The 15,432-nt window shown below is 56.7% G+C and overlaps 2 protein-coding genes across 8 annotated transcripts; both read left to right on the top strand.

Moving 5' to 3' along the window:
• The first annotated feature begins 35 nt into the window (after window positions 1-35).
• On the top strand, window positions 36-6,521 carry ASB12 (ankyrin repeat and SOCS box containing 12). 7 transcript variants are annotated; one of them, XM_017818258.1, is made up of 4 exons: window positions 36-353; window positions 4,024-4,134; window positions 4,799-5,647; window positions 6,298-6,521. In XM_017818258.1, the coding sequence occupies exons 3-4, from the start codon at window positions 4,834-4,836 to the stop codon at window positions 6,429-6,431; spliced, it is 948 nt and encodes a 315-aa protein (XP_017673747.1). In that variant the 5' UTR covers window positions 36-353; window positions 4,024-4,134; window positions 4,799-4,833; the 3' UTR covers window positions 6,432-6,521. The 7 variants fall into 7 exon arrangements, with proteins under 7 accessions (XP_017673747.1, XP_017673757.1, XP_017673762.1 ...); XM_017818251.1 differs by lacking the exon at window positions 36-353 and adding an exon at window positions 970-2,612; XM_017818268.1 differs by lacking the exon at window positions 4,024-4,134.
• Window positions 6,522-8,997: 2,476 nt separating this feature from the next.
• On the top strand, window positions 8,998-15,355 carry AMER1 (APC membrane recruitment protein 1). The gene is made up of 2 exons (XM_017814026.1): window positions 8,998-9,104; window positions 10,848-15,355. The coding sequence occupies exon 2, from the start codon at window positions 10,932-10,934 to the stop codon at window positions 14,040-14,042; it is 3,111 nt and encodes a 1,036-aa protein (XP_017669515.1). The 5' UTR covers window positions 8,998-9,104; window positions 10,848-10,931; the 3' UTR covers window positions 14,043-15,355.
• The last annotated feature ends 77 nt before the right edge of the window (window positions 15,356-15,432 follow it).

The following is a 15,432-nucleotide window of genomic DNA, read 5'->3' as shown; positions in this document are numbered from 1 at the left end:
ATGGATGGATCTGCAGATTGTCAGGTGCCGTTGCTGTTGAGGGATTTCCACCTGGGAACGTTCCAGGCCAGGCTGCATAAACTTGGAGGAAACTGGTTTAGTGGAAGGTGGAACTGGATGTTTTTAAGGTCCCTTCCAACCCAAACCATCCTGGGATTCCAGGCTCCAAAAGGGAGCTCCCAGAAGGCCGTGGAAGCAGGGAGCCCAACTCCTGTGGCTCCAATGCTGCTGAAATTCCTCAAGGAGGAGAAGAAACAGGTGCTGGATTCCTCCTTCATGTCTAACTGTGCATTTTGGGTGTTAACGCACCAAGTAAATTGGGAATTGCCTACAATGGAGCAGTGGCTGTGCAGGTATGTGCAGGAAGCCAGGGAATTCTGTGCGGATGTCTGTGCCCTCTCCTGGGGAATACCTGAATCACAGGGCTGCTGGAGCCACCTCCTGGCTGGGCAGAGAGAAGATGGCCAACAGAATCCACAGGGATAAGTGCTGGAATGTGATCAGCATGGAGGGAAGCTCCCAAGCTCAAAGGCTTCACTGCGGTCTGGCAGCGACTCCCAGCTCAAAGTAGCCCCACTCAGTAGTTGCGTTTCTGACCTTGAGGACTGTTAGTAAATCCTTAATCCCTGCAAAATCATTTATTTGGCACTGTTTAACTCCAAACTTTTAAATCAGGATGCTTAGCAGCCTTAAATCCAAAAGCTCATTAGTTCTCCTCAGCTGCCTTAATAACTATAATCTCTTTAATGGAAGCAACTCCGGACAGGATTTACCTTCCCAAAAAACCTTATTGACTGGGATTAAGTACACTTCTGCCTTCTAATTCTTCCCCAGTGAAGGAAGAGCTGATAAAGAGTTGCTTTGCTGGAGCCCAGGCCGGGTCAGCCTCTGGCTCAGGACAGCTGCTCGTGCCAGGAGCTCCTAGAGGTAAAGGGTTTTCCTGACTCCTTGGCCTTCCCTGGAGTTTGAAGCACTGGGAAGCTTCTCCAAAATGGGTCAGGCTTATCAGTCACCTCTCACTGGGCTCCCATCAGGGTTTATCTGGCTCTGCTGATGTAAATATCCACGTGGGATGCATGGAACACATTCCTGCAGCAGCGCAGGGAGCACCAGGAGCATGTCTGTGTGATTCCAGTTGAGGAGGTTTCTCAGCAAGTGCTTCCTCATTAGTATTTGGGTTACTCTGCTTCTTTACCAAAGAGCTGCTCTTGTTTCTAAGATCTTTCTTGGGTAACAACTAAAGAGCAGCAACAACAACAAAATAATAAGCAGTTTATCATTAATTTCCCTTTCAAGGGTTTTCCTTTCATCTCCAAGTTTCCTACATTTCACATTTTCTAACATGTATTCACTCTGTTGTCTGCACTCCCTTTTTTTCCCCTTTATAACACTGTCTTTTTAATGGCTGCTTTGATTTCTGTGTTTTGTGGGTTTCCAGCCAGGCTTGGCTTTTGTCACTGCAGCCTCCCCGTTGTGGTCGCAGCTTCTTGACACTCAGTAAACCTTGAACTCTCTACTCCTGCTCCCATGTTTATCCACATAATACTCCACAATTCCATTGGGGAAACTGACCTTGTTGAAGTAATAACCTATTTTTGGCTGAATTTGGAGAGTGAAAGTACAAGGAAGCCAAAAGTCTAAACGCAGTCAATACTGAGCATTTCCCTGCTCTTCAGCAGGGCCCACAAACCAGGTGGTGGTGACATGGGGACATCATACATTTTGCAGAGCCCCCTGATTTCACTTCTTGCAGCAGTGGAGATTTTTCTCATGGACAATTTGGTTCCCCTCTCATTATCTTGTGCCACTGATAAGTCTGCCTCAAACTGCCAGGCTGTTCCTGCTCCACTGCCGAGGACTTGGGAGAAGGCTTCAAGGGAACTGGATAAAATACAATTACACTTCCCAGCTGACAGCTTTTGATAAGAGCCCCAGTGCTGTTCTCTGCTCCTTTTGTTTGCCCTGTAAAGTTTCCTGCCTTCCTCTCTGCTGCTTAATTTTACAAAGCCATGGCCGTGGTTCCTTCTGGCAGGTGCATCCAGGGGAGAAGTAGGAGCACCTCAGGAGGGAAATCTGGACTGTCTTCAGTGGCTTTTGTTCTTCTAGTGTTTAATAAGCGATTCTGGATGATGCAAATGGCCATTTTTGTTGCTGTGAAAGGGGAGAAGGTGGTTAGGAGAGGGTTTAAGAGGGAATTTGGGTGACTGGCAGCCCTGGCAGGGGACCCCAAACCGCCCAGTTCCCTGTGATTCCTTTGAGGAAACAGTGAAGCAGATGCTTTGTGTCTGCTCAGATGGGTCAGGCAGCCCCCAGCACCTGTCCCAGCCTCCCCCCACCTCGCTGCCCTCACTATATTTACCCAGGGGGAACTTTCCAAGAATGGAAGTGGTAAGATAAAACCCCTGAGGGGCTAAAATTAGCCCCAGGCCCCGGCCCTGTCCTGCCGTGGCATTTCAGCTGTGAGCTCTGAGCCTGCTCTGGTCACACAGAGCAAGTGGCCATCCCCAGCAAGGTCCCCTCTCTTCTGCTCCTGGTTTTGGGTTTAATCCACGGGAGGACTCTTCATGGGACCCCCAAGGCCTCAGGTGCTGTGAGCATCCCCCTCTCCCCAGGTAAGGCAGCAGCTCCAGGACCCCCGGCGGTGGGAGATGGGAGGTACCTGAGAACCAGCTGTACAAGTGGGTTCTCTGTCACAGCCTCTTTTTGGGGGGGTCTGTGGGTGCCTGGACAGCTTCTTCCAGCTCAGGACATGACAACTTTCTCTGAGGGTGGGAAGGCCCTGGCACAGGTTGCCCAGAGAAGCTGTGGCTGCCCCATCCCTGGAAGTGTCTAAGGCCAGGTGGCCAGGTTGGATAGGGCTTGGAGCAACCTGGGCTAGTGGGAGGTGTGCCTGCCCATGGCAGGGGGCAGATGGCATGAGCTTTAAGGTTCCTTCCAATCCAAACCATTCTGGAATTCCATGAACTCTGGTTTGGGCTCTTCTGGTTGAAGAGCCTCTGTGAGCTCCTCACACAAGTACTTTCACTGTCCAAGTAACCTTCCTTTGGAGATCCTGTTTGTGTGTTCAGGAAATGTTACAGCTGCTCTTTTACTTTTCCACACTGTTCCCCTTGGAAATATAACTTGTAATATAACTTTCTTTTTGAACCAAATCTGCAATAACCCCCCCAAACCCAATTAGCCATGTGTATGGGGTGATCCCAGAGCTCCAGAGCTCATTATCAGCGTGTCTAATGAATAACAGCAATGCTACAATTCCATATATTTCTATATAAACTGGGACGTGTGGAAGCCCAGCAGAGCTTTGCTGTCGCCCAGAGCCATCAGATTTGTCCCACTTCCCCCAGCTGTGCCATGGCCTGGCAGCTCGGGGGCAGATTTGGGACGGGCCCCCCGGTGGCTGCCCCGTCGTTTGCAGATCCAGGTTAATTGCTCGAGGTGCAGCTCTTTGGCTCCTCCGAGGGCGGAGCAGAGACCGAGCTCTGCTCTGCCGCGGAAACACGAGATGCCACAGGGCTGCCGAGAAATTCCTCTGCCCATCCCATTTCCAGCTGGGACATCACATTCCTGTCTCTTGCTGCACTGAGGCCACGTCCTGCACCCAGAGCCCAGCAGTCAGGGGCGGGGGGGGGAGTTCAGTCTCTGCTCAGTATGATCAGCTCAGCATCCCCCCTTCCTCCCACCACCCCAAACCCCTCACTACGAACATCCCAGACCCAGCTATGTTCCTTGGGCTGAAGGAGGAGAGAGGAAAATTGTGGAATTCTAATGCTGTCATCGTTTTGGGAAGGGAGAAGCTGAAAGGTGTTTGATCCCTAATCAAACCAACTCCCTTCACATTCACCTCATCCTCTATTTTGAAACCCAAGTCCTGTAAAAACTGGCAGGGGGTAAAAACCTTCCAACACTGCCAGCTTTTCATCCGGGTTTCCTGAAACACTTGGAATTGCAGGTGCTGGTGAGAGTCCCAGGAACGAAGCAGAATTGTTTCCCACTCTTTTCCAACATGCTCTTTTCTCCCAGGGAGAACTGGATGGGGATTGCTGAGAGTTTGGGAAATGGGAGGCTTTGCCCAGCAGTGGGTGCAGGGGCCTTGCCAAATCTTGTGGCACCCAGAGTCTTCCTGAGCTCCAGGTTGAGTATCCCATGAGGAATCTCTTACCCTTTACCCCCTCAGGGCTGATGGAGCCAGGCTGGGAGAGCTGGGGGGATTCACCTGGAGAAGAGAAGGCTCCAGGGAGACCTGAGAGCCCCTTCCAGGGCCTAAAGGGGCTCCAGGAGAGCTGGAGAGGGACTTTAGACAAGGGATGGAGGGACAGGATAAGGGGGAATGGCTTCCCACTGCCAGAGGGTGGGGTTAGATGGGATATTGGGAAGGAATTCTTCCCCGTGAGGGTGGGGAGGCCCTGGCACAGGTTACCCAGAGAAACTGTGGCTGCCCCTGGATCCCTGGATGTGTCCAAGGCCAGGTTGGATCAGCCTGGGCTAGTGGAAGGTGTCCCTGCCCATGAAACTGGATGGTCTTTGAGGTCCCTTCCAACCCATACCATTCCATGATTTTAAGGGAACATGACCCATGTACCTGCTACACCTTTGCCCTCTGTTGTTGCCTCAGCCCTTCACCCACAGGATTTCCTCACGTGGTGGCAGGGCAGTGCTGCTCATCAGCAGCACGAGAACCCGATGCTCTTTGTCCATTCTTGTTTTAAATCTTCCCCGTATTGTACATTAAAAATAATGCTAAAAAGCTGGCGTTGGTGTCAGGGGCTGGTTCTCACCTGATTTTGTCATCCTGTAGATCTTTGCCTTTATCCTTTACCATGAAAGCAGCACATGGGCGACAGACCCCCGAAAATGAGCCTGATGGACATCAACAAAATGTTCTCCATGCTCCAGCCCAGGGATGACGAGCAGGAGGACAATGGGGAGAGCGAGGAGCTGAGCCGGGCAGTGTCTGAGGATGACTGTGAAACGCTGCATCGCCTCCTGTCCCAGGACAGGTACAAGAGGCTAATCAACCGCCGGAGCGGCTGGGGGGTCCCCAGCACCCCCCTGCGCCTGGCGGCCACGCGGGGTTGCGTGCGGAGCCTGCGGGTGCTGCTGGCCCACGGGGCTGAGGTGGACAGCCTAGATGTGAAGGCCCAGACCCCGCTGTTCGTGGCCGTCAGCAATGGCCACCGTGAGTGCGTGGAGGCCCTGCTGGATGCTGGGGCCAGTCCCGCAGGCAGCATCTACAACAACTGCTCCCCGCTGCTCCTCGCGGCCAGGGACGGCAACGTGGACATCCTGCGGCAGCTCCTGGAGCACGGAGCAGAGCCCAACGTCCAGGCCAGGCTGCCCCAGTGGGCAGCCAACTCAGTGTCCTGTTCTGGACCCTTGTACCTGGCGGCTGCCTACAGGCACCTGGAGTGCTTCAGACTGCTGCTCCTCCACGGGGCTGACCCCGACTACAACTGCACAGATCAGGGGGTGATCGCCCAGATCAAGGAGCCCAAGACCCTACTGGAGACATGCCTGAGGCACGGCTGCCATAGCAAGTTCATCAAGCTGCTCATTGACTTTGGAGCCAACGTGTACCTGCCCAACGTGCCCGTGGATGGGCCGGCACCATGCAGCGAGGGGCTGGAGCTGCTGCTGCAGGCCAGAGGTAACCTGGGGGTGGGCCCAGGGTTGGAAATAGGCACTAGGTTTGCTTGTTTAAGCTGCTGCTGATTCCTCTTCCCTTTATCTTTTGCTTTACCCAGGCTTTCCTTAAGCCTCAGCTCCCTTTGCAGCATCACTTGACTACTGCCCCATCCCTGGAAGTGTTCAAGGTTGAGCTGGACAGGGCTTGGAGCAACCTGGTCTAGTGGAATATGTGCAAGATGGGCTTTAAGGTCTCTTCCAGCCCAAGCCATTCTGTGATTCTATGATTCCCACAGCCTGGTATTTCCACTCCATTGTTGGATTAAAGGCTGCTTTTCACCATTCCTCTCCTCTCTGCTGCTCAACTTGGGCTCTCCTATACTGCCTGTGTCAAGGAAAAATGCACTTATTTCCATACGAGGATGGAAGGTTTCCTCTCCATGCCCAGCTCCTGTGGAACTCGTGCTGCAAAGCTTGTGTCTGGGTCTGTGTCCCCAAACATAAAAGACCTTTGGTTTTCCTAGAATCATGGAATGCCTTGGGTTGGAAGGGACCTTAAAGACCATCTAGTCCAACCCCATCTATTTTTGATCTGTCCATGTCCTTTTGCTGGGTTGGAGGGGAGCAGGGTCTTGGGGGTGACCATCTTGTTATTCCTGTCTCCTCACACAGCTCATCCCAAGTCCCTGCTGTCCCAGTGCCGGCTGGCCATGAGGCGAATCCTGAAGCAGCCTGGCCACCTGTCCACCCTCAGAGAGCTGGAGATCCCCACAGTCCTGGCCAACTACCTGCAGCACCAGCCGTGACACACAGCCTGCCTCCAGGGACAGCCACTCTGACATCTGGGAGTGAAGCTCTGAAATCCATGGAACCAACAGGAATTTGTGTCACAAAGTCATTCCCATCTCCAAAATTGGTGCCTGTGTGAAAGGTTGGGGAGGGAAGGGGCAGAGGAAACAGGACACCTCAGCTCCTGGTCTGCATCAGAGTGATGGTGGAGCAGGATCTGATTCCCTGGATCTGCCTCTAAACCTCCTTACCGAGGGATTTTTCACCTTGAGTTGATGTTGGTTGGAGAAGGGGTTGGGAAAAAGTGTGGAAGGCAGAGGGAGAGGAGCAAAGGCTGCTTTTCCCTCATTCCCTCCTGGGGGACACAACCAGGTCTGTGCCTGCAGGTTCCCCCACAATGTGGCACCTGCTGTCCCTGAACCCCCTTTCCCATGGTGGGGAGGCCCTGGCACAGGTTGCCCAGAGAAGCTGTGGCTGCCCCATCCCTGGAAGTGTCCAAGGCCAGGTTGGACAGGGCTTGGAGCAACCTGGGCTAGTGGAAGGTGTCCCCCCTGTTCAGCAGGGGCAGAAGTGGGGCTGGACCCAGCCATGTGTGCCCACCCTGGCTGGGAGGGGTATCCAGAGTCCAAAAACCCCGACTTATCTCTGACCTCAAACATCATCTTCCTCACCCCAAAAGTGGTTCTTGTTGTAGCTGAGGGTCTTCTGTGACTGGGTTTTAATTAAAAATGTTGCTACTGTTGCTATTAAACTCTTGTGACCCATTTGGGGACATATCCCATATTTGGAAGAGCCCAGCAGACCAGCTGGCACCATTGAAGGAATGCAGGGAATTGCTGTGCCTGGGGAATTTCAGGATGAGCCTGGAGTGATGCATCCCAGCACCACCTCCATGACTCTCCATCTCTCAAGCCTTAGACATTGGGATCATCCTCACTGGTGGAGGTGCCTTTCTGACTCTTCCCACAGCCAGGAGCTGACAGATAAACCCCAGTGCTGGTGATGCTCTGGAGCAGTTTTGGGATGCAGCAGAATGTGTTCCTGAGGGTTTATTCCATCCTGCCCTAACGGCATCCCAAAGGGAAGCACTGCCAGGAGAGGTACGGGGTTGGAGCTCCATGTCAGGAGCTCCAAAGATCACTCTTGGCCGAACACAGGACTCCTGCAGGATTTATGGGCTTGTTTCAAGGGTCCTGGGATCTATTTATCAGCATCTATTAATTAGGCTGTGAGGCCTCTCTGAAGGGGAGAATTAGGGCTTGGATATAGCTGGACAAAGCATTGGGAATTGCTCCATAGGGGAACATAATGCTCATGGCATTTCCCTCCCCATCCAGACACTGTGATGGTGATCCAATGGGAGATGGGGGGTGGGAGAGGGGACTTTGTCATGCTCCAGGGGGGATTTCCACCCGTGGGAGGGGCGAGAGTGTTTCTTCTACTCAAGGGGCCCATGTGTCACTCCCACATGGGGATCTGAGGGGGCTTTGGAATTTGGGGGGTCCCCAAAAGGAGGAGGAGTTTTCAGTGCCGGGCTGCTCAGTGCGGCGTGAGATAGGGGGGAGCCAGGTATGTGAGAGGTGGGGGTGAGCCGGGGGGTGACTGGGGGGTCCAGCTGGGCGTGCAAGGGGTGTGATGGGTGGTGAGAGCTGGAAGTGGGCCATGTGGGGTTGAGCTGGGGGAGTGATATGTGGGTGGGTGCCGGGGGTGCAATGGTGGGTGCTGTGTGTGAAACGGGTGGAAGCAGGGTGGCAGTGATGTGTGGGCTGGGGGTGCAATGGGTGAGTGGAGCTGGGGGTGCAAGGGGTGGCTGCTGGGGGTGTGAGAGGGGTGTGAGCTGGTGGGGGGGACGGGTGGCGTGAGCTGGGAATGCAGTGGTCGGTGTGAGCCGAGGTGTGACCCAGGTGTGTGATGGGTGTGTGGGTGTGAGCCAGGGGTGCGATGGGTGGGTGTGAGCTGGGGGTGCAACACAAGTGTGTGATGGGTGGATAGGTGTGAGCCGGGTGTGCAGCGGTGGCCCGCGGGTGACACCCACGTGGGTGGCAGCAGCGCAGGCAGGGGGGGTGTCCCGGCGCCACGCGCACACGCCACCGTCCCCCTAGAGTCACACCATATCACATCCGGCAGTGCCACCTGCCCCCGTGTCCGCGTGTCCGGGACCGCGTGTCCCTCTATCACCCACCGCCCCGCGGCCACGCCCCCACAGGGAGACCACGCCCCTCGGCCCAGAGGACGCCGAGCTCCGCCTAATGAGACCACGCCCCCTTCTCCACCGAGACCACGCCCCCGTCACCGCCCAGACCCCCGCGGGAGTGACGTCACGCTCCATAACTGATATCCCACCATGCAGACCACGCCCCCGAGGCCACGCCCCATAACTACGAGTCCACGGCGACGGCCACGCCCCCTGCACCGAGACCACGCCCATTTCACAGTGATTTCACTGCGGAGGCCCCGCCCCGCCTGAGACCGCGCCCCCTTGTCACTCTAGCCAACGGCAGAGGCCTCGCCCCCGCCCTACGAGGAGGCCCCGCCCCGCCCGTGGCCCCGCCCTCATCGTCACGCGGCACCGCCCCTGCCGCCCGAGCCGGGCGGACCCGCGGCCCCTCAGCGGCCTCAGGGCTGGGCCGGGGTCCGGCGGGTCCCGAGAGCGTCCGGGGGGCCCCGGGGGGTCCACGCATCCCCCACCGGTAAGTGCTGCGGGAGGATGGGGAGGGTCTGTCGGCGGGCCTGGCGCCGCCCGTGCCTGCGCCTGCGGTGCCTCTTCCCCGCGGCCGGGCCCGACCGCCCCTCGCTTTCTCCTGGATCCTCCCGAAAGTTTGGGAGCGCGGCGGGGGGAGCGGGGAGGGCCGGGCTGGGGGGGCCTCCCCCCGCTGGGCTGGGCGGGCCGGGGATCCCGCGGGGTCCCCACCGCTGCGGTTCATTGTTGCGGTGCTTTTTTTTGTTGTTGGTTTTAAACCCTGTTTTTCGCGCTTTATTAATCGGGGCTCTTTGCCCTCGGTGCCTTTCATTTTTCTTTATTTTCATTTTTATTATTTTCATTTTTTTATTCTTCTCCAACACCCCCTTCCCCCCTCGTGCCCGCAGCCTGTGCTGACGTGGAGCCGGGGAGAAATGATTCCCAAATGGAATTTTTGAAATCTTGGCTCTGTTTCATCCCCCCCATTGCTATTTTTTCAAGGAGCCCCTGTCCAGGTACAGGTGTGGGGTCATTCCACCCCCCAGTTTTCCAGCAGCCCTGCACAGGTACCAGGTGTGGGGGTCCCTTCCAGGTCCCTTACATGTTCCAGAGGCTTTGGAGGCATCTGGGACTCCGGGAAGGCTCTGGCAGAGCTGGAAAAGCCCATTTTGCCAATGGGAATTCGGCCCCAGATGCACCCTAGCTGCTGGTTCCAGAGGGACAGTTGAATGTGAGGGGTTACCACCAATCCCCGAATTCCAGAGTCATGGAATGGTTTGGGTTGGGAGGCACCTTAAAGCCCATCCAGTTCCAACCCCTACAGTGGGCAGTGATGTCAAATTGTAGAGGCAAAGCAACCCAGACCTGAGGGAAAAAAAATAACCCTGAGATGGCAGGTTTTCTGTGGGGTTGCAGGAGCAGAGGCCTTTTGGATGTATTTTTAATTTGGGATCTCTGGCTAAACACCACGAGGAGCTTCCCTGGCCTCACACTGGTCAGAGCTCAGCCTCAGGCATCACAGCTTGGCAGTGCATTAGGGTTTTATTGCATTTAATTTCTCCACCCTCATCTCTGCAAAAGAAACATGATTGTAATTGTTTTATTTCTCCCGTTTCTGACAGCAATCCAGGGTCAGATTTCCAACCTACCTCTCTTCTTCCGGGATAATCTGATCAGGGGGTTCACAGTGGGTGTTTTTAATGCAATTCTCCCTCGCTGGACAGATTATTTAAAAAAACCCAGAAATCTTCTATTAAGAAAATCCAGCATAGTAACCCAAGTGGGTTTTTTTGCTGGACACGTGTGTAGTGTGAGGGCTGTGTCCTGGTTTGGCCTCCCTCGGGATGCTTGGCACGGGGTGTGGGAGGGTGGGAAGTGGGGGTTGACAGGTGCCAACCCTTCTCCCTGCTGGAGCAGCCTCTGTTTCCTCACTCAGAGGTGGCTGGTGGCCGAATCTGATCTCCCTGGAGGCAGAAATATCTGGGAAGCTGAAGGGGTTGGAGCGAGCTGGCTTGGGGGTTGGACCTGCCTGTCCCCAGGGACATTGCGTGGTAGGGACTTGCCTTGTGATTTGCCTGCTCTGGCAAACTGGTAAATTTAAGCATCGCTGCATTTTGGTGGCTGGATTCTGGGAGTGGAGGGAGCTCAGAGACTCCTGCAGCTCCATTTCCAGCTGGTGATGTAGCCCTTCTCCCTGTGACACCTCTTGCTCTGCACCTTCCCCTCACCTCTCTCCCCTTTCCCTCTGTCCTAGGTCAGCTGTGATGAGCCCATCCCTGCTCCAGGAGGGCTCTGCTCCTGAAGCTGCCCTTCCCAGCTAGATCCCAACCCTGCTGCCATGGAGATGGGCAGCCTGGAGGAGCGGGCCTGCGGTGACCAGCGGCGGGAGGAGGGCGGGGATGCATCTCCTGAGGGTGCCAATAACTCTGGGGAGCCGCAGCCTCCGCCGGCTGGGAAGCTGCGGAAAACGGCCTTCAAGCTGTTCGGGGGCAAGAGGAGCATCTGCACCCTGCCCAGCTTCTTCAGCAGTCGGGGCAAGGGCCAGGGCAAGAAGGGGCTCAGCAAGTGCAAGACCCATGACGGGCTGAGCAGTGCCACATCTGACAGGGCCCAGCCCGACAGCCCCTTGGATGTGCATCCCGGCCCCATGCCGTGCTCCCGAAGCGCTCAGCTGCCCGGGGACACCGGAACCAGGGGGGACCTGGGCCAGCAGGACAACTCTCCCCCTGGGAGCATCGAGGGCTGTGACAAAAAGCCCAATGGGGACAAGTCCTCCTTTCCCAGGCCCAAAAAAGGCCTGAAGGGGTTTTTTAACAGCATCCGGCGGCACCGGAAGACCAAGGCTGCAGAGGGTGAGAGGGCAGAGCTTCCCGAGTGGAACAGGGACCTCGAGGAGCCCAGCAGTGCCCCAGGGGTGGCAGTGGAGAGCCGGGGGGCCGCAGAGAGCAGGGGGGCAGGGCCAGTCCCTGTGCCCACAGCCTGCCCGGCGGGTGAGCCTGGCTGTGGGGAGGCCCTTGAGCCCTCCTGCCCTGTGGCTGAAGGGGGCAGCTCCAAGGGCTATGCAGTGGTGGTGGTGCCAGGAGATGGGGATGCTCCAGATACGAAATTGGAGGCTGACAAGGCCACCTGCGCTGAGTTTGACCGTGACAGTCTGCTGCTGGCCTTCCACCCAGACCTCATGGACAGCGAGCCTCCCTGCCTGCACTCCGGGGACCTGCTGAGCCTCATCCTGGGAGATGTCACCTCCCTGAAAAGCTTCGACTCCCTGACAGGCTGCGGGGACGACATCGCTGAGCCCGACATTGCCGAGAGCAGCATCTCGGTGGAGCGCAGCAGGGAGGCTGCCAAGCGCAGCTCCTGCCTGGTCACCTACCAGGGTGGCGGGGAGGAGATGGCCATTCCTGAGGAGGCCGAGGAGTACTTGCACCAGGTGTGGGATGGCAGCATGCCAGGGGACAGGAGCTACGGGGCCCAGGTGTCCCGCAGCAGCCTGGAGACACACGCCTCGCACGAGGGGGATGCCCACCCCTACATGGGCGACCCCATGGATGGTGTCGATCTCCTGACACCCCAAAGCGACCAGCAAGAGTCTGCCCCAAACAGTGATGAGGGTTATTATGACTCCACGACGCCAGGGCTGGAGGATGAGGCTGGAGAGGAGCTCAAGAAGGACCGTCTGCCCCGGGACAGCTACAGCGGCGATGCACTTTATGAGTTTGACGCGCTGATGAGCCCCTCTCATGGGGAGGAATCGCTGTTCGAGGGCAAAGGCCCCCGCCCGGGCATCTTCAGCTACTTCACGGACTTCTGCCTCCCTGTGGAGAAGAACCTGATCCAGCAGATGATGGATCAGAAAAGAGGGGTGATGGAAACAGAAGAGGAAGGTCTTGCGGCCCTTCAGAAGGAGCTGCTGTACTGGGAGCTGCAGAGGGAGCCGGTCCTGAAACGCCTGGATGTTTCCAGCAAGGAGGAGTGTCCCCGGGAAAAGCAGTGCATTGAATGTAAAACTAGAGCAGCCAGCTCCAGTGGCAAGAGTCAGAGTGGCCTTGGCAGTGAGCAGGTGGCCTCACACACCCTGAACTGGGCTGTGAATGGTGGGGTTCCGGTGGCTAGAGCTGAAAATCCAGAGTGGAGGGATTTTCCAGGGACTCTGTGTCCAGAAAACTGTTACAACAGCCAAAAAGCCCCAGGAAGTTGCCTTATTCAGCTCACGAAGAACACCCCGGGGTTCGATTCGGACCCGGATTGTGGGTTGTTTGGGGACTCCATCCCAGCCAAGGCAGGGATGTTCCCTGGCTACAGAGCGCAGCCCACTCCCAGTGAGCCCCAGGCGGGCAGCGAGCCTGAGCACGCCGTGAGCTTCTCCCAGGCGCTGGTGGAGTTTGCCAGCAGCGGAACCCTCTTCTCCAGCCTCTCTGAAAGCCTGGGGAGCTCGGCCTCCAGCTCCTCTTTCACCCAGAACCTCCCCGCCCTCCCCACCATGGTCACCTTTGATGTGGTGGACGTGGAGCAGGAGGGGGAAGGGGAGTGTGAGCAGCAGCCAGAGCTGAGCGAGGACATTGCCGAGGCCTTTGACGACGGCTACGGACAGAAGGAGTCGTTGGCTGAATGTGACGAGAGAATGTCCCCGGGGTTCTCCCTGGGCTCCTTCCAGAGCTGCAACTGGGGGGTGGCCAGCTTGCCCCGCCACCTGCGTCTCCACGGGCTCAGCCCCTCCATGCCAGCACCGCTCTCCATGGACCGGCGGAGCCGCTCCCTGGACACAGAGAGCCTGGAGTTCGAGCTGGCCGAGCCACAGGCTGCCCGGAGTGGCCCGCAGCCCTGCCGGCTCTGGGCCCGGCAGGAGGGCAGCAGGAAGGACTCGGGTGGAGCGCGGAGGAGCAGGAGCAAGGAGGAGGGCGAGCCGGCGGCCCTGGAGGGCGGGCTGAGCTGGCCGGGCCTGCAGCACCTGCAGCGCGGCAGTGACGGCGGTGGGATGGAGCTCTGGGGCTTCGCTCCGGTCAGCGCCATGGAGAGCGTGTGGGACCCGTCCGAGGAGCCGGGCACCGTGTCCCCTTTCCCGCCTCTCTCTGGGGAGGCTCTAGACAGGCGGCCCCAAGAGCCAGAGCTGCCCCGGCATGCGCTCCGCCCCTCCAACCTGCCCCTGCAGCCCGAGGCGCGGTGGGCACGGGAGGCAGTGGGGTCCTACAGGTACCATGGAGAGGTTCCCAGGCTGTCCCGCCTGGTACCCCTGGGAGAAACGGAGCTGCCCTCGAGCTTCGGCTTTGCCTGCTCCCCAGAGAAGCGCTCCAAGGGCAAGCCCGTGGGCATCGCCCAGGGCATGCCTCAGCATCCTGGCGGGAATGCCGGCCCTGCAGAGAGCCCAGAGCGCTGCGCGGAGCCCCTGAAGGGCAGGGGCACCCCCGGGCACTGCCGCGGCACCACCCTCGATGTCACCAACGCAGAGTAGCTGCGGGAATGTCACCCGTCACCGAGGGGCTGCCCCAGGCAGGGTGGAAGTGATGCAGGGCGGGGAGGGCGAGGCCGTGAGCGATTGGGGTAGGGGTGACTAATGGGAACTGGGCCTTGCCCTGCGGGTGCTCTAGTGGGGATCGGAGGTGCCTCAGCGTTCCTGTGTCAACACCGAGGCACTTTCTGGTTTTCCAGCCCTTTCCGATGCCAAGTGCAGCAGCAGCCCCTGGCACTGCTGCCAGGACAGAAGCTGGGAACGGACCTGTTGCCAGAGTGGCAGGTTCGGGGTCTGGGCAGGATTGGAGCTGGGGGAACAAGCCTTGGGGACACTTTTGAGAGAAATGGGGTTTCTTTTCCCCTTCTTGGTGAAATGTTTTGATTCAGACTCACTTTGAATGTCTTCCATCTTGGTGTTGATTGTGGAGCTGGGGGGAAGGATGCTGGTTGTTCCCAGGGGATGAGTCCGCTGGAAGGGGAACTTTGCAGCAACATTTTTATTTATTACTTTTTTTTCCTTGCCCCAAAGGAAAGCAGGAGCTTTTGTGTGCGCGCTGATAATGCTCTCCAGGTCCAGTTTCAATTTGCCTGGAGAGATGTGCTGTTTGTGGTGTCCCTTTCAAGAACAAAGTGTCAGTTCCTTCTTTGTTGTGGTCTGTCTTCCCAGAGTGTAATTCCTGGTGGAAACCTTTTCTGTGCTTTGTCCCAGCTCCTCGTCTCTCCAGGACCATGGGCACATGGATGAGGTCTTTGAAATAAGCTAAATTTGCATCATGCCTGTAGCTGTGAAGTGGCAGATGCTGTTACTTTCTCAAAAGGAAGTTTTGTGGCTTTTTAATTTAATTTTGTTATTTTATGGTTGTTTTCTTTGCATAAACTCACAGGGGGGAAGTTTCCTGTTTGTTGGAATGCCTAAATTGGGCTTCATGGCCTCTTCCTCTGGCTGGAGGGAACAAAAAAGCTGGAGGTTGCTGCAGGTTTGGGATTTTTCTCCTCCTCTTTGAAGGAACAATGGAGGAGGGACACAAGCTGGGGGGTCAGACTTTACCTGGGGGATCATAATGAGCTCCCGTGACATCTGTTTCAGACCGTTGGTCCTTGGGGCTTCTCCCCTGTCCTCATGATCCCAAACAGCCTTGTCTATGACACAAAGCTGCCTCCTCCTCCTCCTTCCCAAGTTCTGTGTTCTGATTTTAATTCTCTTTCCACTGATGGTTTTTGTTCCCCCACCCCTTGTTGCCACTTTCCTGCTTTTCTTTCCAGCAGAATCTGTAGCATTTAAAAAAATAATCCCAAGCTGGAAATACCAGAGTTTTTCCCCAATGCTACAGATTCTGCTGGAAAGAAAAGCAGGAAAGTGGCAACAAGGGGTGGGGGAACAAAAACCATCA

The sequence above is a fragment of the Lepidothrix coronata genome, unplaced genomic scaffold (assembly GCF_001604755.1).
Source record: "Lepidothrix coronata isolate B3197 unplaced genomic scaffold, Lepidothrix_coronata-1.0 Scaffold2, whole genome shotgun sequence".
NCBI classification, from domain to species: domain Eukaryota; kingdom Metazoa; phylum Chordata; class Aves; order Passeriformes; family Pipridae; genus Lepidothrix; species Lepidothrix coronata.
The sequence above is the reverse complement of the archived record's forward strand: the minus strand, read 5'-3'. Positions and strand labels throughout refer to the sequence as shown.

Excerpts from the sequence above, each read along its gene's own strand:
- ASB12 (XM_017818268.1), top strand. The coding sequence starts at position 4,834 with ATGGGCGACAGACCCCCGAAAATGAGCCTGATGGACATCAACAAAATG. Across the intron at positions 5,648-6,297 it reads GCTGCTGCTGCAGGCCAGAG|CTCATCCCAAGTCCCTGCTG; the intron begins GTAACCTGGGGG and ends CTCCTCACACAG.
- AMER1 (XM_017814026.1), top strand. The coding sequence starts at position 10,932 with ATGGAGATGGGCAGCCTGGAGGAGCGGGCCTGCGGTGACCAGCGGCGG.